At 44.8% G+C, this 21524-nt stretch overlaps 1 protein-coding gene across 1 annotated transcript in view; it reads right to left on the bottom strand.

The window, feature by feature from the left end:
* The window catches only part of CELF4 (CUGBP Elav-like family member 4), a 2081001-nt gene extending 2072306 nt beyond the window's left edge, over positions 1–8695 (bottom strand). Inside the window, exon 1 of the mRNA XM_033935324.1 lies at positions 8453–8695. Within this exon, the coding sequence (XP_033791215.1) occupies positions 8453–8642 (190 nt within the window). The 5' untranslated portion in view covers positions 8643–8695. The remainder of the gene's footprint in view (positions 1–8452) is intronic.
* Positions 8696–21524: the final 12829 nt, after the last annotated feature.

Below are 21524 nucleotides of genomic sequence, written 5' to 3'. Positions count from 1 at the left end.
TCGCAGCTTCTAGTGCGGGGAGCCGCGCTGAATGGCCCGCGCTGCTCCCAACGCTCATAGAGTCCCTAGGAGCATCGGGAGCAGCGCAGGCCATTCAGCACGGCTCGCTAGCGCAGTTTAATAGAAGAGGGGGATAGTAGATGATGTGGCTCAATTTCCGCGGGGATGGAACAAAATTATCCGACACGACAGCTAGCTGACATAAGACTAGGGTGTCTTAAATATATCTCATGTCAATTATTTAGGGCTCCTTTTACGAAGGCGCGTTAGGGCCTTAAGGCGCGGAACAGCGCACGCTAAAATACTGCGCGCGCTAGCCACTACCGTCTCCTCTTGAACAGGCGGTAGTTTTTTGGCTAGCGAGCTCTAGCGCACGCCAATCCGGTGTGTGCGCAAAAAAACGCGTAAAAGGAGCCCTTAGAGACTCAGCCTGTGTTCTCAAATATTCTCTATTGTGCTTGAATTTTAATGACGCTGGTCAATATCTGATCATTATTTGTTGAACTGGGGTCACCCCCTCTTAAAAAAAAAACCAGTGTCTTATTGGTGAAGGAATTTCAACATAGCCTGAAAATGATCTCTGTAGATTGCTGCATTAGTCTTGTCAAGCAAACCTCAATCTTACTTGCACATTTGCTTTTCAGGCCAATAAATATATAGGTAAAAGAGAAGACCTGTTCAGAACCTCCATTCTTAAAAACAATTGATATTGTTTTGTCATATGATACATATTGTCGTGCTCTGGCTTGTCCTGCTTTGGCATCGTTACATTTTCCCGTTATTGTTCCTCTTTGCTTTTTGTATATTTTGAAACTCCAATAAATATACTTGAAATAAAAAAAAATAAAAAAATAATCAAGTTTTGCCCAGCTACCATTTTCAAATGTTCTTCATTAAAGTTGTTATTCTTTTCAGCAGCTGCTATTAGCGCTCACCTTAAATTATTTTTATGAACTTGGTATCCTTTTTAGGTTTTCAGCCTGCAGCTTCTTCCTCTGCCAAGTACAGTACTGTTCATTTTTAATTTGCTTCACTGTCATCAATCTCTTAAATTCTTGATACGAACTGAAAAATTAATACATCTTGTTTACAGCTTGGAGGGAGTTTAAAGGGGCCCAGTGGAACCGAGCACACCCGCATGGCCTCCGATAAAAATTCATCATAATTCTAGTGTATCCGAGGATGCTGGTAGATTTTAAGCACAGAAAGAAGAATGCCACGCTACTAACATTTTTGGAACACTAGTGGCCAAGACGGATGCTGCGTCTGTTCTTATCTGGTCTTGTGAAATGTTTTAATAATTCAGCCAGCCAGTCTCCAGGTCTAACATTGTGCCATGTGTGTGCAAAGGGGTGCTGAAAAGTTCTCAGCCCAACCAAACTTCCTAAATTCTGAGCGTTATTTTGCCGCTGTAGCTGAAAAGAGCGTCATCTTATTTCGTGAAGTGCCAGTTTGCAGAAACAAAATTCCCTATTTTGACATTGTTTCAGATCATTGATTGAACCGTATCTACGTCATTATCAGCGGCCCCCTCATATGTATATCTGGTAGTTAAGAGAGACACATAGAGGGGGGTGCTGAAAAGTTCTCAGCCCAAGCAGCAAAGCTGTGGCCGTCTCCATTGTGGGCTAGGCACTTAGTCCAGCAATTTTCCACTTTTTTTTTTTTTTTTCTTCTGCATTTTTCCGACAGAACAAGAAAAGTGAAAAAAAAAAAAATTGCTGGACTCAGTTTATAGCCCTCGATGGAGACGGCCCCCAACTTTGTTGATTGGGCTGAGAACTTTTCAGCAGCCCCTTGTATTCCTGACTTCCCAAACCGATTGAATGCTAAGGGGACTTCAGACCTTCTAGAGCAAGGGTGTCAAGTGTCAGTCCTCGAGGCCCGCAATCCAGTCGGGCTTTCAGGATTCCCCCAATGAATATGCACGATATCTATTTGCATGCACTGCTTTTCATTGTGTGCTTACAGAGCTCATGCATATTCATTGGGGAAATCCTGAAAACCCGACTGGATTGCGGCCCTCGAGGACCGACATTTGACACCCCTGTTCTAGAGGATTATTAGATGAAAATGATTAACAGGCCCTGTTGATAACATATATCAACAATGAAAAAGACTGTTGAAACCTGCAAGGACCACTTTTCATTTATACATTAAACCATATAATATCTATACAGCATCGGTATTTAATGTCATGGTCATTTTACTGCCCACAATGCTGAAACCTGTGCATCACCCAGTAAACTTCAGTCTTCAAAAACCCTATCCTAAAAGGCAAGACCGCATTTATGAATGGATTGCAAAACAGTTCAAGCGTGATTAGCTAATTCTGCAAGGGTGGGCGGGCCTCTGCCTATTTATCTCTGCAGGCTGGGGAAAAAGCAACCCTCGGAAAATGCTACAGAGGTACCAAAGCCCTGGGAAGCCTACAGGACGGTATAATTTTATTTTTTTTTCCACAATGAGACACAAATCTATCCTTATTATTGTTTAATCTGTTAAAACTCTTTACTTCAATACTGGCTGTAGAATATTACAAATTTACTGATTAAAAAATGCAATATGAATATGAAATCATCACTTCTTCTCTGTCAGTCTCTTTAACCTGTAGTTTTTGCGGGTGGTTTTCTTCAGAGGACCTGTGTGTTGATCAAGATTTTGAAGTTCCATTTCCTGTATATAAATTCCTTAGTCCCTTTCACTTCTCCACGGGCTAACTAGGTGATCAAGGCCACCAGCGTGCTCGACTTTAAGAATAAATGGGACATCCACGTAGGATCACTACGAGGGTCGAGCTAAAGAACTAAGTCATTAGCACCCAGACTTAATGGGGTGGGTCAGTAGAGTGGGCAGACTTGATGGGCTGTAGCCCTTTTCTGCCGTCATCTTTCTATGTTTCTATGTTTCTAACTATGAGTGAATCCCTTTTCTAATGGTGATAAATGCACTATAATGCACTTTACTGGGTATTTAATTGGAATGCAGAGAATGCAGCAGACTTTCTCAGGAATATTTTTTTATGAACCAGGGAGCAGTGATTCATCAGTTTTGGAAAGTGTACTGCATTTGCCTTCTTCCTTGGCAGCGTGGCTTTAGTCCAAAAATGGTGAACAAATATTTAAGCAATTTTTCTTCCTTGCCTTATAAATGCTTTGACTGTCTTAATAGGTACTTTGCCTCATGTTACCGATTTTAAAATAAAAATAAATCTAAAAGTCCAAGCCTCATTCTTCAAAGCCCAGTAAAGCTTTTGGCTTAATAGCAATTAATCATTGGTGGCAAACGCGTCAGTTTTCCAGGTAGCCAGAGGCCTGTTTTTGTTTTGTTTTGAAATGTGTAAAACCAGGATTAGCTAATATATTAGATCTAACACAATGTGAGTTTAAACTACTTCCAAAGTGACAGGGCTGTGAGGGCAGATACAATTTTTTTCCCTCTTGGCTTTATATTCCCATATAGCTGGATAGTTTTCTTACATTAAGGCCCACCAGCCATAGAAGTCCAAAAGGATTCAAATTTGTTATATCTGTAAGGTATAGTTTCTTATTACAGATTCTTTTTACTGGATTTGCCACTTAATATTTTGTAGCTTTCTCTGCAGCTCTGAGTTCACCCAGAAGTCTTTGAAAAGTTTACATGAAGTCACAGGGAAATACTTTTAAAACCAATTGGAGGAAATATTTTTTTCACTCAGAGAATAGTTAAGCTCTGGAAGCCTAGAGGTTGTGGTAAGAGCAGATAGTGTGGTTGGTTTTAAGAAAGGGTTAGACAAGTTCTCGGAGGAAAAGTCCATAGTTTGTTATTGAGAAAGATATGGGGGAAGTCATTGCTTGCCCTGGATCGGTAACATGGAATGTTACTACTGTTTGGGGTTCCAGAATCTTCTGTTATTCTTTGGGATTCCAGAATCTTGCGATTCTTTAGGATTCCGAATGGAATGTTGCTACCCTTTGGGTTTTGGCCAGGTATTAGGGACCTGGATTGGCCATCGTGAGAACGGGCTCCTGGGCTTCATGGACCATCGGTCTGACTATTCTTATGTTCTTATGGTTCATTTCTAAATTATTTGTAAGAAATTACACTGTGAGGTGAAAGCGGATCATATAGGATTTACCCAGGAACAAAACTGTTGAAATATTTAGGCAAGAATATGCATGTGACATTCCGAATTGAAGAGATAAAGTGATGGGCTTGATTTAAATATTAGCTTTATTTTCTGTGCTGCTTTATAAATATCTTGTCTCCGCCGAGGCCTTTACTCCTAGCACCGCCACTGAGGTCCTTGGAGATATGAAAGGAAAGCCAAGCTTTTCAAGCCGTCATTAATGGGGAAAGCACCGAAGCTCACGGCACTTCAAGCACTTTTTCACACCCATGATCAGATGCTCACTGCAGGCATTGCTCACGATAGCTCAGCTTTCAAGTTCCAACAACAGAGAAACGTGCAAATCCAACGGTACACTGTCAATAGTGCGCAGGACAATAGCGCCCCGACAAGTGCGCGCATGAAGGGAGAGGGATTTTCGGGGGTGCAACTGTAAGTCTAGTGGGGGGGTGTTGTGGCAATGATCGAATCCAGAGCCCCCTGACGAGAGCGTGAGTGTGAGCTCCCCCCACACACACCCTCGGACCGGAAACGGGAAGGCAATAGGCGGCAGAGCGAGTTCTAAGTGGTCGCAATGTGAGGACAGCGGAAGTAGTAAGTGTATTGAGGGGCTCCCCCCACACACCCCTCAACCAAAGTGCAAATACCCCCCTCCAGACCCCCCTTAGAGCGGAAAATGAAGGTTTTAGAGCAGCGTGCAAATGTTGGGGCACCAATGTCCTGCGCACATTTCACGGGTCACCAAATCCAAGAAGTCTGAACCAACTGAGAGAAGAGGTTTGGAATGATTCTCTCCCCCCCTCACCCCCACCCCCACCCAGTGTTACAAAATTGATAGCAGTATTTTGTCACTATTTGTTTTTGCTTTCCCTGCATTACAAGGGAGAGGGTGCTATTAGGGAAACAGAAGACTCAAGTCGGTGGACCTCAACAGTGGGCGCCAACGCCCCTGACCACCCATCTACAGTACCAAATTGTAAGACGAAACTTCTCCAAACTGCCATGGTGACTCCTCAATCAGTAGGATGCCCATAAAGAGAATGTGTTGTTTTAAATGCTCATCCCCCCCGGGAGACCTGTTTTATGCAAATTTGATCTCATGCATATAATTGTGGATATTCCAAACTCCCCCTCTTTTTTTGGGAGGGGAGGGGGGCAGGACAGATTTGGGAAGTCCTGTTCCAAATGCACAATACCATTTGTTCAGTGTCTATCCCAGGGGAAGGGAACTCCGGTCCTCGAGAGCCGTATTCCAGTCGGGTTTTCAGGATTTCCCCAATGAATATGCATGAGATCTATATTCATTGGGGAAATCCTGAAAACCCGACTGGAATACGGCTCTCGAGGACCGGAATTCCCTACCCCTGGTCTATCCCCTTTTTTGGGCACTGAACCTCTCAGTCTGAGCTAGGAGTTCCTTCTGCCTCTCCTGCCCCCAGAATCTCAGAGAAGCTAAAAGAGCCTTTTCAACAGACTCTCCTAAAAAAAAGAAGATTATTTCCTGACCAGTCCCCACCTTCCTATATTTCACTCCTGAGGAACACATTATATAGGACAAGCCTGGGGGGGGGGGGGGGGTCAAAAAATAACAGTGGTAAACCAATGGAAGCTCTCAGAGGCAGCTGAATGCAATTTTCGTGAAAGCAGCAAAGGACTTCTCAAATTAATGATTAAAGGAAAAATAGCATATAACCTGGCTGAAACCTAGTCCAAAAAGCATTGAAAGATAAGGCAAATGGGAGGGGAAACCAGATGATTTAATTGGCCTGTGTATTTGTACTCCATTATGATCAGGTGACTCCTCATTATTTGGCCAATCAATATATTGTTCCTTTTCTTGAGTTCCAGTGTCGGATCTCACTCACACTGTTGTGTTGTGTGTTTGTTTTTCAAGCATATCCCCGGGAAATAGGGAGACCATTCCAGATGGGCGTTTGCAAGGTGCCACTTCGGGTTTTGCAGCTTGGCGGCTAATTTAAAACGCTTGGGAAGGCATGCGGGTTGATTGCGGGTGCCAAACACGAAAGAGATTGCCCCCTCCCCGAATCAGTGAAGGAGCTTGCTCACTATGGGAAGTGCTCGACACCGACCAGCCCCCGCAGATCCGGTTCCTATGAGATAGGGCAGTATGCAACTCACCGCTTATATATCAACCCGGTCCTCATGCGGTGCGACTTTTCAACCCAACCAAGATGGGTGGTGTAGGCTATTTCTGTGATCTTACGGCCGTCAGGAGTAGGGAACTCCGGTCCTCGAGAGCCGTATTCCAGTCAGGTTTTCAGGATTTCCCCAATGAATATGCATGAGATCTATTTGCATGCACTGCTTTCAATGCATCATTCATTGGGGAAATCCTGAAAACTCAACTGGAATAGGGCTCTCGAGGACCGGAGTTCCCTACCCCTGGTCTAGGTCATTTCCCCTTTCTTTTCTTTTTTTTTTTTTGAAGATTATTGCTAACTGTATTTCAACCGGCATTTAAACACATCCTGTCTGTATCTGATTTAACCCCTTAAACAACCCACAATATAACTGCTGCTGATGTCATGCCTAGGGGCAAATCTCTCTTAAAATAAATAACCTCCCACATCTTAAACAAAGCGTGTTTCTATTGAAACTACCACGTCCCAACACAACTGAGGTAAAACATTGCAAACACTGCTGAAATCTGTCAATTAAGGTATCAAAAAATATCCATAATGTATTCCAGGGAAAATCAAAATAAAAGCGTTGATTGCCTGTGCTATCTTATAAATTCTTCCGCTCTCGCAGCACGACTTCTACTTATACATATTATTTTTTTTTTTTTTGGGGGGGGGGGTGTCCTGTGCTGGGTAAAAATAGAACATGGGCGGGGGGAGGATTAGATATAAATCCCTCACCTTCTATTAATTTCATTGTGGTTCATTTTTTAAAAAATTATTATTATTACACGGAGTCACAGATTTCTGACCGGCCAACTTTTCTTCCAAGGCTTTCTTTGCCCGCAGCGCGGCCCTACTTCGAATCGATTACTCGAAACGATCAAGATTCGCCTGTTTTTTAAAGGAAGAACCGTCTAGCTGGAAGTAGAGGGGACATGGCTTCAGCAAAGAGCTTTTCCTTCGATCCCGTCTAAGGGATGGTGGTGACTTCCAAGCCTCGCCGTTGTGCCATTTTCATCTGCGTGTTTTGTTATTTTTTTTCGATGCTGGCTTTTAGGATTTCAAAAACTTTGCGGCTGAGTTGAATAAAACCGCATTCTTCTACCGCTCCCAATGATGTCCCCTGGAATTAGGCTACGTCTGACATTGTCGCTTATGGAGTGAAACTTTTCTTTGCTCTGTTATTGGAATGGAGAAGTGTCCATATGGACCCAGGACTGGCAATCCGTTTTAATCATTATTAAATATATATTTTTTATTTTTATTTTTTTTTTTGGGGGGGGGGGTTCTTTTCTAACCGTATTGGATACGAATTTATTTTATTTGTAACTTAAATGCATTCTCTTTATCCATAGCGCACCCCGCAAATTATCCATAACTTATTCAGCCGGTGCTAAATTCGTCCCCTCTTTGAAAGCATTAAACTTCCCCGCGTCTCGCACGTTCCGGTTAATCCCCGATCGCCACGCATTCGGGGCAAGAAGCATTGCGATCCGGGGTTTTCCCGCAAGCAAACGCTCTCCCGGTTGCGTGGTGTGTGTGCGCGCGCGAGGGGTTCTTTGCAAAAAGCCCGAGGTGGCTGTGAATCGCACGCCCTGCCCCAAAAGTTGCCGGCGGTGACTCGCGGAAACCTTTTGACGGGCGGTCAACTCGCTCGCAGCGGGGTGCGATAGACGCCTCGCCTATGCCAGAGAGTTTTGCCGAGACCATCCGGCTTCGATCGGGGCTGACCTTGCTGTGAAATAACTGCTTTAGTGGGTCGGTTTCGCGCGTCCGTCGCTAGACTTGAAATTTTGGGCGAGATGCGAGCTTTTTTTTTTTTTTTTGTCCACCCTGCTTTGTCACTCGAGCTCCCCTGACCAACTTACAGCAGGCAAATATGTCTCATATCTTTCCCTGTTCATATTCCCCCCTCCCTTCCACCTCCTTCGCGTTTTTCCCCCCAAAACGTTTTGCCTAAGCGCATCAAACTGTCTTTCAGCACCACCACAGTGGACAGCTCCCCATCATCTATCTGACCGGGCTTCTGTTGGTTGCACACTTGCTCCCTCCGACTCATTGCATCCCAGCTTCTTTACAGACTCTTGTTCTCCTTTCTCCCCCCCCCCCCCTTTTTTTTAAATCATTATTATCAATTTTGCTCCCATCTGTTCCCCTCCCCTGGATGTGCAATGGGAAAGTTAAGGAAATCAAAGCTAACCTTTGTGCATGCCAGTGAACCTGTCCTTCAGGACCGTCAGCTCGTAGATCTTGCCGAACTCCTCGAAGAGAGGTTTCAGGTCCTTCTCGTCCAGGTTGCGGGGGATCTGCCCAATAAAGAGCTTGATGGCATCGTGATCCTTCATGGGGATAGTGGAAGTGTTCCCGGGACTGTGAGTTAATCCGTTCATGTGCCCGTTCGTGTTAGGGTTGCTGTGATTGCTATTGAGGCTGGTATTGTCTGGCTGTCCGTTTGCTAACGTGGCCATCTTTATATACATAGAGGATCCTCTTCCCTTTTCTTTCTCTCTCACCAGCTTTCTCCCTCTCTCTCTCACACACACATGCACGCACACTCGCTCGCCCTCCCTCTCTCTCTTTCTCTGGTCTGATCTGATTTTTTTTTTTTTTTTTTTTTTACATTGAACAGACAGGATCTGTGTCCTTTCTGTTTAAACAGGCTGGATCGGTTCAAGTGCCCCAGCAGACCGGGGGTGGCCAGGCGGGTGGGGGCTGTGCTTTGGTTTCGAGCTCCGCGCGAAGATCTCCCTCGTCTGCCAAGGCGGCACCTCGGTGGTACCGTCCGCCCAGCCCTTGCATATAAGTGGAAGCCCGCGCATGGCTCTTCGGGAGCCTGTCAGTTTCCATTGTGCACAGAGAGCAACGCGGGCGAGGCAAAAGCAGCTGTTTTGGCTTCTCTTCTTTATTCTTATTTCGTGATCCGCCAGGAGGCCGCATCTCCGTCCGCGAGAAGTACGTGTGCGCGTGTCTGTTTGTGCAAATCTGTGCTTATTGATCTCCGATTACTGATTTCGTTTACAAACAAATTAAAGCAATAAGAATAAATGCACTCAGTTTTGGAAGTGCATCATTTTTTTATTTTATTTTTTCCCCAGTCGCTTTGTCCACTCTGTTCTTTCTTTCTGGCTGCACATCTGAAGGCTGTTCTGCTTCTATTTTGCCTCCTGTATTTTGGGAAACAATATTTTATTTTAAAAAAAATGTGATTGGTTTCACTGCCCCCCCCCCCCCCCATCTCCTTTCCCTCTGCACACAATCATCCAATCTGCTTTTTCCTGTTCGTTTATTGGGGGTTATGCAGCGCTTTCTCGCTCCTTTCCCACTCTGTATCCCCCCCCCCCATCTGTTCTAAATGCATAAACAGTTCTTTTTCTACTCTATTTCCATTAGTACTTCAACGCCAGGCCTTTCCCCTTCCTCTTGCTGTTGTTTGCGAACAAGCTGAGATTTTCAACGGCCTTTTCTAGGGTCCCGGAGCTGCAGGGTCTCGTATTCATTTAAATCTTTGCTTTGTGGTGGTAGAAAGAGAGAGAGAGAGCGCTGGGGGGGGGGGGGGGAGGGTGGAAGGAGCTGAATACTTAGGGCTCCTTTTACAAAGCCGCGCTAGCTGTGTAATGCACACGCTAAACCGCCAGCCGCGCTGGCCGCTGCCACCTCCTCTTGAGCAGGCGGTAGTTTTTCGGCCAGCGCGGGGGTTAGTGCATGATGAAAAGTTGCGCGCGTTAAACCCTCTAGCGGGGCTTCGTAAAAGGAGCCCTTAAATGTGCTGGGGAGGGGAGGGAGGGCGTTTGCCTCTGTGCGCAAAACGTGAGGGGTCTGGCAACTTCCAAACTTATGTATTAGCTGACCAGTGCATCAAGTAAACGTGGCTTAAATGTCGTTTTCTTGAACATAATGGTATGCTGATAATAGAAGGGTGAGGCGTTTTCTGTTTCATCTCTCGCTGCCCCAACTACATCTCTCCGTTGTCCTGCAGGAAGCAGCAAATAGGATGAACTGCACTGGTAGATTTGCGTTTTTAAAGTTGTCTTTCACATGAAGTTATTCCAAAAATGGAGAACTGGTTTAATGCATTATTGAAAAAAATAATAATAATTAATTTTGGAAGAGAGCTCTATGTGATTGTGTGTTTTATACTCGAGGAACACTGGCATAGAAAGAGCAAAAAAAGGGAATATACTGTATATACTGTATATATATATTTTTTAAAAATTCCACAGCTATGATTGATTTACACTCTAGGTACAGTACACAAAAGCATGGCCTCTAGGTGCAGGAGCAAATATGCTTACAGGAGATTAATTCACAAATCTGCCAGGAAAGGCGAGCAACTTTGGCTGTTTCTGGATGCTCCTCCTTGGATAACTGCACGGATTTAAAAGAGTTTGATTCCTGAAGAGTAAATCTAACCCATATATTTTTTTAACGTTATAGTTCTGAAATATAATAATAGTCAAAATAACAACATCAACAACAACAGTAATCATTAAAAGGAATGATCATATGGAAAAAAAATCAAATTTTTAGCACACTTCACTGGGATGCCGAAAAGTTAAAAGAAATCTCAATTAGCAGACCTATTGGGGTATCACTCTTGCTAATTGTTCCTTTCACCCTTTTTTTTTTTCCATATTAGGATATATACCGTATTAAAATTGGGAAATTAGATATGAAACCTTTAACATGTGTTGAATAATGCATGTTAGAAATGGACATATTTACCTGTACATATATAATACAAAAACCAGCTATCTCTTTCAAAAAGTGAAGGATCAAATATAGGTCCCCTTTTATCAAGCTGCGTTAGGGGTTTTATCGCTGGCAGATGCGGTAAAAGCGCTTTTACTGCAGCGGCTGGTGATAAAAAAATCCTAACACAGCTTGATAAAGAAGAACCTTTATTTATGTAATGATACAAGAATGGAAAAATTTACTGGTGATGTCCAGATGGCAGATATATTTTAGTACTAGAATTAGCTTTTATTTTTATTTAGAAGAAACATAATTTAACTTCTCTTAAGTTCTACTAGTCTGGTGTCTAAATGTATCATTCATGGGGAGGCATGGGGGGAGACCACTATTTGCCCTGGATGGGTAGCAAGGAATGTTGCTATTCTTTGGGTTTTGGCCAGGTACTAGTAACCTGGATTGGCCACTGTGAGAACGGGCTACTGGGCTTGATGGACCTTTGGTCTGTTCTTATCCTCTTACGTGTGCCAAGTAAAGGACAATGAAGCCATTGTAACATCACTGATGAGGTTGGCTCTGAGGCACTGTGGAATGAGGCATTATGACATCACAGTCTCAGCCCTGGAATGTTGCTCTCATTGGAGTTCCGAAATCTTGCTATTCTTTGAGATGCTGGAATGTTGCTACTCCTTGGGTTTTGGCCAAGTACTAGTGACCTGGATTGCCCACTGTGAAAATGGGCTATTGGGCTAGATGGACCATTGGTCTGACCCCATTTGGCTGTTCATGTGCTCTTATGTGTGCCAAGTATAGGACAATGAAGCCATTGTAAGATCACTGATGAAGTTGGCTCTGAGGCACTGTGGAATGGGTGACAGGTCAAAAGCATGCGACGTCAAAGGCGTGCCGACAACCCAGCACAGACAACTGAGCGCAAGGCAGAAGCGCGCCGAAGAAAAACAGTATTTTAAAGGGCTCCGACGGGGTGTGTGTGGGGAACCCCCCCCCCCACTTTACTTAACAGAGATCGCGCCAGCGTTGGGGGGAGTTTGGGGGGTTGTAACCCCCCACATTATACTGAAAACTTCACTTTTTCCCTAAAAAAGAGGGAAAAGTTAAGTTTCCAGTAAATGAGGGGGGTTACAATCCCCCAAACCCCCCACAACACCGGCGCGATCTCTGTTAAGTAAAGCGCAGGGGGGGGGTTCCCCACCAACACCCCCGTCAGAGAGAAGGCTTCTGGTTCAGGCGCAGGACGTGCGTAGGAGCCGCTGCCCATGGCTTTGTGCACTGAATCAGTTAGGAAGAGGGAGCTGGCTCGAAGATAACGCCGCATCGATCGCACTGTGGACCGGCGGTTGAAGAGCCACCATTTTGGGCCTGATGCACACGCTGGCCCTGTGGACTGGCAGGAAATTTCTGTGGACCGGCACTGGTCCATAGACCGGTGGTTGAAGAACACTGCCCTATGCGACCCATCTCCTGGCACTGTACCCCACTCACTGCATCGCAACCCTTGCGGGGATAACAATGGATAAGGAGTGATTTTGCAATACCATATCCCCTGTGTGGAGTCTCCCTTGCTAAATAAGCATGGCAGAGATTTGCAATGCAGTGGAGGCAGCATATTCAAATGAATCTCATGCATATCTATTGTGGATATTCAGAAAACCTGACTGGCAAAGGGGCGGTGCATAATTTTCTTCTGTGTTAGCAGAGCAGTTACCATCTGTACCCGGTGTGTTTCTGCAGGAAAGCTGGCCTTCTCATAATGCTGTCTACACATTCTTGTTCATTGGGTGCACTGTGATAGCTCCCTGTGTCTTAGTTTCTATGAGGTTGATATTCAAACTGATTTAAATGGTTAGGAGAGAATCCTGGCCCTTTAAATTGCTTGTCTGGGGCTACTTATTTATTCTATTTTCTATACCGTTCTTCCAAGGGAGATCAGAACAGTTTACATGAATTTATTCAGGTACTCAAGCATTTTCCCTGTCTGTCCTGGTGGGCTCACAATCTATCATGTCCTTGGGGAAATGGGGGGATCAAATGACTTGACCGGGCTCACAAGGAACAGCGTTGGTTTGACCCTAAAACCTCAGGCTGTAGCTTTAACCACTGCACCACACTCTCCCCTTAACTGGTTAGTGACACCGAATTAGCACCCAGAGACCCAGTGTTGTAATATTACAACATCACATTTAAGGCTACAAAATAAACCCTCCCCCATTTTTTTTCTTTTTAAAACTTCATGTACATTACTAATAGAACCTATTGTTCAGTTCTGCAACACCATTGGATGGTTGAATGTGTAAATAGGTCTGTTTATCTGGCCATGAAGTCATACAACCCTGTTGCCTGCTTTGGAGTATATCATCTTGTTGTTTTGGACGGGATACATCAGGACTAAAGTAAGTAAAAAGCTTGAAATATTTTTTTATGTGATCATTAATATGTGTAGATCATGCAGATTTTATGACATCATTGAATATACTGATTTTAAGAGATTTAGAGCTGGTTATTTCTATGTTGTAATTTTACAACAGTGGGTCAAAGTGATAGCAAGGTTTTGTCTGCACTCCCCTGAGACCCAGTGTTGTAATATTACAACATCACATTTAAGGCTACAAAATAAACCCTCCCCCATTTTTTTTCTTTTTAAAACTTCATGTACATTACTAATAGAACCTATTGTTCAGTTCTGCAACACCATTGGATGGTTGAATGTGTAAATAGGTCTGTTTATCTGGCCATGAAGTCATACAACCCTGTTGCCTGCTTTGGAGTAATGATGTCCATTCCCTCTGCACACCACTGGAGTACTTTCAGAAGTTTGTGACAGAAGATATGATCAACGCTCTGGCAGATAACACAAATCAGTACAGTTTTCAGAAGAAAGGATCATCTATAAACACAAACACAAAGGAAATAGAGCAAATGATTGGCATGTATCTGAAGATGGGTCTTGTCCAAATGCCTGGAGTCCGTATGTACTGGGAAGCAGACACAAGATACAGTCCTGTCGCTGATGTAATGTCACGAAACAGATTCCAGTCTCTGTTGACATCATTACATTTTGTGAACAATCTAACCGTGTCTGAGATGGAACAAAAAAGTGACAAACTCTGGAAACTCAGACCATGGCTTGATGCTTTCAGAGAGAAATGCCTAAAAGTGGTCCCTGAAGAACATAACTCTGTTGATGAAATGATGATCCCTTTCAGGGGGAAATTCAGCAGCATCAAACAGTACATGCGTGGCAAGCCAAACCCATGGGGGTTCAAGCTGTGGGCAAGGACTGGAATCTCTGGTATACTTTGTGATTTTGATGTGTACCAAGGCAGTGTGAATGGAATACGGGCAAGATCTGAACTTGGACTATCAGGGGATGTTGTGATGAAACTTGCTTCCACACTTCCACATAGTCACAACTACAAGATCTATGCAGACAACTTTTTCACCAGCATCCCATTGATAGTTAGGCTGCTGGATTGTGGAATTCATTACACAGGAACAGCCAGACAAGTGCGCCTTCCAAACTGTAATCTTGAGGATGAGAAAAGCTTGAAGAAAAAGGGAAGAGGAAGCTTTGATGTCAGAGTGGAGTCAAATCACAACATTTGTGCTGTGAAATGGTTTGACAACAGACAGGTTACACTTGTGTCTTCCTTTGCTGGCCCACAACCAGTGGAGAAGATTCAACGCTGGGACAAAACTGCCAAAAGATTTGTTGAAGTTGAGAGGCCTTATATCGTGGCTGCCTATAACAAATTCATGGGCGGAGTGGATTTGTTAGACTCATTTGCAGCAAAATACAAGTTTCCACTGAAGTCCTACCGCTGGTACCTTTACATCTTCTGGCACACCATTAACCTAGCTGTGATCAATGCTTGGCTCCTGTACAAAAGGGACTGCAAAGCTTTGGATATCCCAAAGAAACAGATGCTAAACAGGAGAATGTTTCAGGCCCAGTTGGCATCTTCTCTTATCCTGATCGGAACGGCTGGGTCAGTGTCAAAGCGAGGGCGACCATCTGCAAGCCCAGTTTCATCAAGAGGGGGCACCTTGACTTCCCAAAAGAGGCAGTTTACAGATGATGGAGGTTCTTCAGCTGCCATGACAGCCAAAAAGTCAAATGCACACCCTCCAAAGGAAGTTTGCAAGGACATGATTGGACATTTTCCCATCAAAGCCGATAGAGGACGGTGCCGACACTGTGCAAAAGGCTATACCAACACACTTTGCAGGAAGTGCAATGTTCGCCTGTGCTTTTCAGAGCAAAATAACTGTTTTTGGAACTACCATAACTGAATAAATGAACAAATAAAACATGCACATATAGGGCTCGATTCACAAAACCGTGCTATGAAGATAGCACAAGTGCTATTTCATAGCGTGGCCGTTTTTACCCGTATTTGCGCTAACATGAAATTTTTTGTGCAAAAACACGAAATTTCTTGATTACCGCTGATAGAAGTCAATGGGCGCTTCACAGGGAAAAATTTGCGTTTTTATATGATACTCATTTTTTGTATTAAATTGATAATAAAAATTACTTTTTTCTTTATTATACTATTGTTGTTGTGTATATACATAAACTTAGGTGGGTCTTTATAAGCTGTAAAGTACAAATAAACTTTTAATTATTCCTTACATGTGTTCAGAGAGAGAGTGACACTATTGAAATTCTGCTACCTTACAGGCCCAGCGTTGCAATTTTACAACATCCTCCCCAAAAGTTACTAAAATGTCAAAATAAAAAAAAAAAAACACTGATTAGGGATCACAAGCCTCCTATAACAACATGTGAACGTTCGAAAACATTTTTTTACGTTTTTTTCTATATTTGGGTCTCTGGGGGTTAGAGGTCTGCACGGGAACGGGGATCGCGGGAGGGGGGTCCCATGGGAATCCCCCCCTAACTCATGGGACTCCCATGGGGACCCCCCTCTGGCCCACGGGAGTCCCACGGGGATCCCCCTCTAGGCAACGGGACTTCCACGGGGATGGAAGGCTTTGGAAACAGGGTTCGTCCATATAATATAATGGACACGTCAGCCTTAGTAAAAGAAGGGGTTTATAAGTTAATTACCTGAATCGAAAACAAAAAAGTGGTTCCACCAAAGAGATTTCACAAGGAAAACAGCAAAAGAAACTGTGGAATTGATGAGCCTGTCAGAAGTAATTGCTGCTTTTTATGGGGACGGGTGGGGATGTAGATAATTCCTTGCGGGGATGGGTGGGGACAGAGAGGATCCTGACGGGGATGGGTGGGGACGGAGAGGATCCTGGCGGGGACGGAGAGGACCCTGACGGGGACGGGTGGGGACAGAGAGGATCTTGGCGGGGATGGGTGGGGATGGAGAGGACCCTGACGGGGACGGGCGGGGACGGAGAGGATCCTGACGGGGACGGGTGGGGACGGAGAGGATCCTGGCGGGGACGGAGAGGACCCTGACGGGGACAGGTGGGGACGGAGAGGATCCTGGCGGGGACGGAGAGGACCCTGACGGGGACGGGTGGGGACGGAGAGGATCCTGGCGGGGACGGAGAGGACCCTGACGGGGACGGGTGGGGACGGAGAGGATCCTGACGGGGACGGGTGGGGACGGAGAGGATCCTGGTGGGGACGGGTGGGGACGGAGAGGATCCTGGCGGAGAGAGGCGAGGATGGGTGGGATTTCTGTCCCCGCGCAACTCTCTACACTGAATATCCATAGTTATGCCCTAATTCTATATATGGCACTCCAAATTGCATACATGAATTCAGTATACAATTTAATTGGCAGAATCCTGAAATCCCCTGGAAAGGCATGCAGCAATGGCAGCGGGCCCAAATTCCAAAGGTAAAGGACCAAGATCCCACAAACACTAACAGGGGTGCCCAAAGGCACAAAAAGTGGAACCAGAGCTTGGGCCCAGGAATAGGATTTAAAATTGTGTATTTTATAAAGACACAAAATCAAAAAATCAATGCAATAATCCACATGTACAAACTGGAGCCTAGACCCAATTTAATTGGCAAACAAGTCAATTAGCCGCACTAATTGGAATCCGTTCAAAATTTACATGCATCTTTAGATGCCAGGAGCCACACATAAATTTTGCGTGCAGCTCAGAAAAGGGGGTGTGGCCATGGGAGGGGGAGGGGCAGATCGGGGGAAATTCCTGGAATTATACAGAATAAGGGTGGATCTGCGCCTAATTTAGCTGCGAGAACGTGAACTACTGTAAATCTACTGTAAATCCCCACGCCCAAAATTGGATGCGGATGCTGGTACCAAAGAGAGCTCTAAAAGCAGTGCCCAGCTCTGAGTCATTTATAGAATAGCACTTAGGGATAATTGTTATTGGTGCCCAAATAGGCACCATTTATAGAATTTACTCTTTAGTGCCTCAAGCTGAAACTGGCTAATTTATGGCTGGTCTGGGAGTAGGGTTGACATGCATTCAGTTCAGTGCCAATCTTTGATGCTTAACTGCTTAAATAGGATCTTGAAAATGTAGTCCTTACTTTATGCCAGTGTCTCGCAAACTGTGTGCCCTGAGGAGATTCTGGGTGTGCCACGAGATATTCCAGAATTTCACTTTAATTTTAAAAATTCCCTTCATATGAATACACTAGAATAGAAGACATGTACATCGCGTACGCAAAAGTCTGTCAATGTTATGAGCGTCTGTGATACAACCGCCCGGGCAAGCATCATTCTTTGACGTGATTGGTCCTTGAAAACTAATGGTAAGTACTTTTATTTTTATCTGCAGTAATTATCGCAATTTGAGCAACAAAGCAATCAATGTTTTGTTACTAGAGAATGGCACGGTGATAAAATTCATTACCGTTCCCGCGGATAACCGCAGGAAACAATCCGGTGTTATTCTTTAGTGTCTATCTCAACCACAGTCCTTCTACACCTGCATTCTTCAATGCAAGGCTTGAGGGTCAGTGGCTGAGGCCATTCAGACTCTGATTCTTATGTGAGCCAAGTCAGCCATTGTGACATCACTGATGAGGTTGGCTCTCATTGGTGGAATGAAGCATTATGACATCACAGTATCGGCTCTGGATACCAGAGACTGTCATTCTTTAGTGTCTATCTCAACCTGAGTCCTTCTACACCTGTATTCTTTAATGCAAGGCTTGAGGGTCCATGGCTGAGGCCATTCAGACTCTGATTCTTATGTGAGCCAAGTCAGCCATTGTGACATCACTGATGAGGTTGGCTCTCATTGGTGGAATGAAGCATTATGACATCACAGTATCGGCTCTGGATACCAGAGACTGTCATTCTTTAATGTCTATCTCAACCTGAGTCCTTCTACACCTGCATTCTTTAATGCAAGGCTTGAGGGTCAGTGGCTGGGCCCATTCATACTCTGATTCTTTCCTCTCTCCTTAAAGGACATGGAGATGGTTTCCTGAGGTTATCCGCAGGGACGGGAATGGTGATGAGTTTTGCCACCGTGTCATTCTCTATTTGGTACTGTTTGGATCTTCTTATCTTTGCAAACTTGGATTTTCAGCTCTGACAGAAATTAAATCGAAAAAAAGAGAACTGCAGATGGTGGATGATGAAATGCGTGTTTGCTTGTCGACTATTAAGTCACGTTTTTGAGTTAATTTGCACTCAAAAGCAAGCACATCCATGGCATTGATTAGCAGTTCTATTCTATCAACTTTAGCTTCACCGTTGTTACAATTACCCCTATACAGCTTAAAGAACTTTCAATAAATAACTCTCAAATTTAATTTTTTTGTTGGCTTTTGCAGTTTTATAATTTCCAATTCTAATGTGCCTTGAAAAACATTTGCTTCATTTAGGGCTCCTTTTATGAAGGCGCGTTAGCGGGTTTAACGCGTGCGACTTTTCATCACGCGCTAACCCCCGTGCTGCACGAAAAACTACCCCCTGCTCAAGAGGAGGTATGGCCGGCGGTTTAGCGCGTGCAATTATGCGTGTTAGACCGCTAGCGCGGCTTTGTAAAAGGAACCCTTAATGTACCGGAGCTAAAAAAGTTTGTCAGACACTGGCATTCAATATCCAGGGATAACGCCAGTGCCAACCAAAAAACTTGTTTACCATTGTGAGGAAGTCTATAGAACGCAGCTATCACAGTGTCAAAGCCACCTTAAAGCGCATAGTCCTGCCCAAGAGGGAAGTGACACAGGAGGGGTGGATCCTGGAAGGTATGATCCGGGAAGTAGAAAAGCCTGTGGCACAGCTAAGTTAAAGATGCCCAGAGGAAAGCAGCAATGCCCAACTGCATATGCCGCCACCGCCTACATGGGAACAGCCAAGTAGGCCAAGTTCAGCTTGGAGCTCTGCACCTTTCAATGATTGACCCAAGTAACTGCTAGACGCTACATTGGTAACTCTGGAGAATCATTCAAGAGACAAGTAAAGTGTGCCGCCAGACTGTAAGGTAGCGCTACAGGAGCTACCTTACCTGTAGCGCTACAGGAGCAAACCAACCGAGAACATCACTATGGTTGGTTTGACTTTTCCCCGGCTTGTGAACACGACGCCTACCCTAGACTTATAATAAATTGCGTGCCGCCAGACTGTAAGGTAGTACCTGGCGGGCTGTGAGTTTGAGACCACTGAGTTAAGAGGAACAGTTAATCTTCTGGCGTGGTTGGAGGGCAGATGGGAGAACAGGACAATCAAGCCATTGTGACATCACTGATGAGGCTGGCTCTTATTGGTGGAATGAGGCATTATGACATCACAATCTCAGCTCTGCTTACCAAAGACAAACAGGATGTCATGGTTACAGTTAAGCCGGTGGTCTCCAACTCAAACCCTTTGCAGGGCCACATTTTAGATTTGTAGGTACTTGGAGGGCCTCTGAAGAAAATAGTTAATATCTTATTAAAGAAATGACCATTTTGCATGAGGTAAAACTCTTTATAGTTTATAAATCTTTCCTTTTGGCTAAGTCTTAATAATAATATTGTCATTTATGGCTGAAGAGACATATGATGAAGAAACTGTTTTATTTTACTTTTGTGATTATGTTAAGCTTACTGAGGGCCTCAAAATAGTACCTGACGGGCAGCATGTAGCCCCCGGGCCACGAGTTTGGGACCACTGATCTAGAGTTATGGGGGAAGGGGGTATGCGCGTGAAGGGGAGGAGGGGTGCCAGTGCCCCCATCAACATGGTGCCTGGGGTGGACCGCCCTCTCCCTCCCCTTCCTGGCTTTCTGTGTTCCCTGTTGTGTGTGCAATGAGGCTGTAGACACAGTGGTGTAGCCCCTCCCCGTCCAACTCGCTGCCGCAAGCACACGCCCCTTCTTGTTCCCTGTACCGACACAAGCAGCACGCCCATATTAGTGTCGGCTCACCCCTTGATGTCACTTCCTAGGTGCGGGGCCTAGCAGTGATGTCAGAGAGAGCGCCGATGCCAGTGCGGGCAGCAATGTTGCTCGCACTGGAGAAGTAAAAAAGGTACGGGCATGAGCAGGAGCGGGGGGATAGGCGAAGAGGAGGAAGAGGGGTGCTGGCACCCAGGGTGCAATGGTTAAAGTTACAGTCTCAGCACCCTGAGGTTGTGGGTTCAAACTCATGCTGCTCCTAGTAACCTTGGACAAGTCACTTAATCCCCCCATTGTCCCAGGTACATTAGATAGATTGTGAGCCCACCAGGACTGACAGTACTGACACTATAGAAAATTGAATAAATCAGTTACCAGTTAAGAATGTTGCTGTTACATTGTTTCAGGAACTGTTCAGCCACTCCCCTAGAGCCTCTGATAGCCAGAGCTGGTATTGTGACATCATAGTGCCTCATTCCACCAATGCCTAAAAGCCAACCTCAGCAGTGATGTCACAATGGCTTCATTGTCCTATACTTGGCTCACTTCTGCAACATTTTGATTTCCAGAGTGGTGCAGTGATTATAGCTACAGCCTCAGCACCTGAGATTGTGGGTTCAAACATACACTGCTCCTTGTGACCCTGAGCAAGTCACTTACTTCCCTCCCCTCCCCCCCATTGAGCCAGGTACATTAGAGAGCTTGTGAGCCCACAAGGACAGACAGGGAAAAATGCTTGAGTACCTGAATAAATTCATGTAAAACTTTCTGAGCTCTTCTGGAAGAACGGGATAGAGCATTGAATAAATAAATTAGACACGAGAAAGGCATAATAGAGAAATCTGCTGGAAGCAATTTTGTCTCATTGGGAGTTGTGGGCAGTGGCAGTCATCCTGACATTTGCAAGAGCAGCAGCAGTCCCTCAGGCGATAACAAGCATGGTTTTATTGAGGGGAAAGAGAGAAAGTTGGAAGAGTCAAAAATGCTGAGGGTCGCATTCTTCACGTTCCATTGTCGATATGAGGCCGAGTCAATGGACTCCAAGGTAGCTGTCAAAAGCAGCATGGCACTTCCACTTTCACTCTGATCAATCTTTGCTAAAAGAGATCCTAGGCAAATGTATTAATTCAGACGACTCAGGTTATGGATTTAAACATTGAAAAGAAGGGGTATCATCACTCTTGGAGGAGGGTTTGGAGAACCTGTTTCCCAGTAAGATATCCCAAAAGCCTGTGAATGGCAGAGCAGTAGAGATGCACACTGAC

Source organism: Geotrypetes seraphini, chromosome 1, assembly GCF_902459505.1.
Source record: "Geotrypetes seraphini chromosome 1, aGeoSer1.1, whole genome shotgun sequence".
NCBI lineage: Eukaryota > Metazoa > Chordata > Amphibia > Gymnophiona > Dermophiidae > Geotrypetes > Geotrypetes seraphini.
This window is presented reverse-complemented; position numbering and strand designations above follow the sequence as displayed.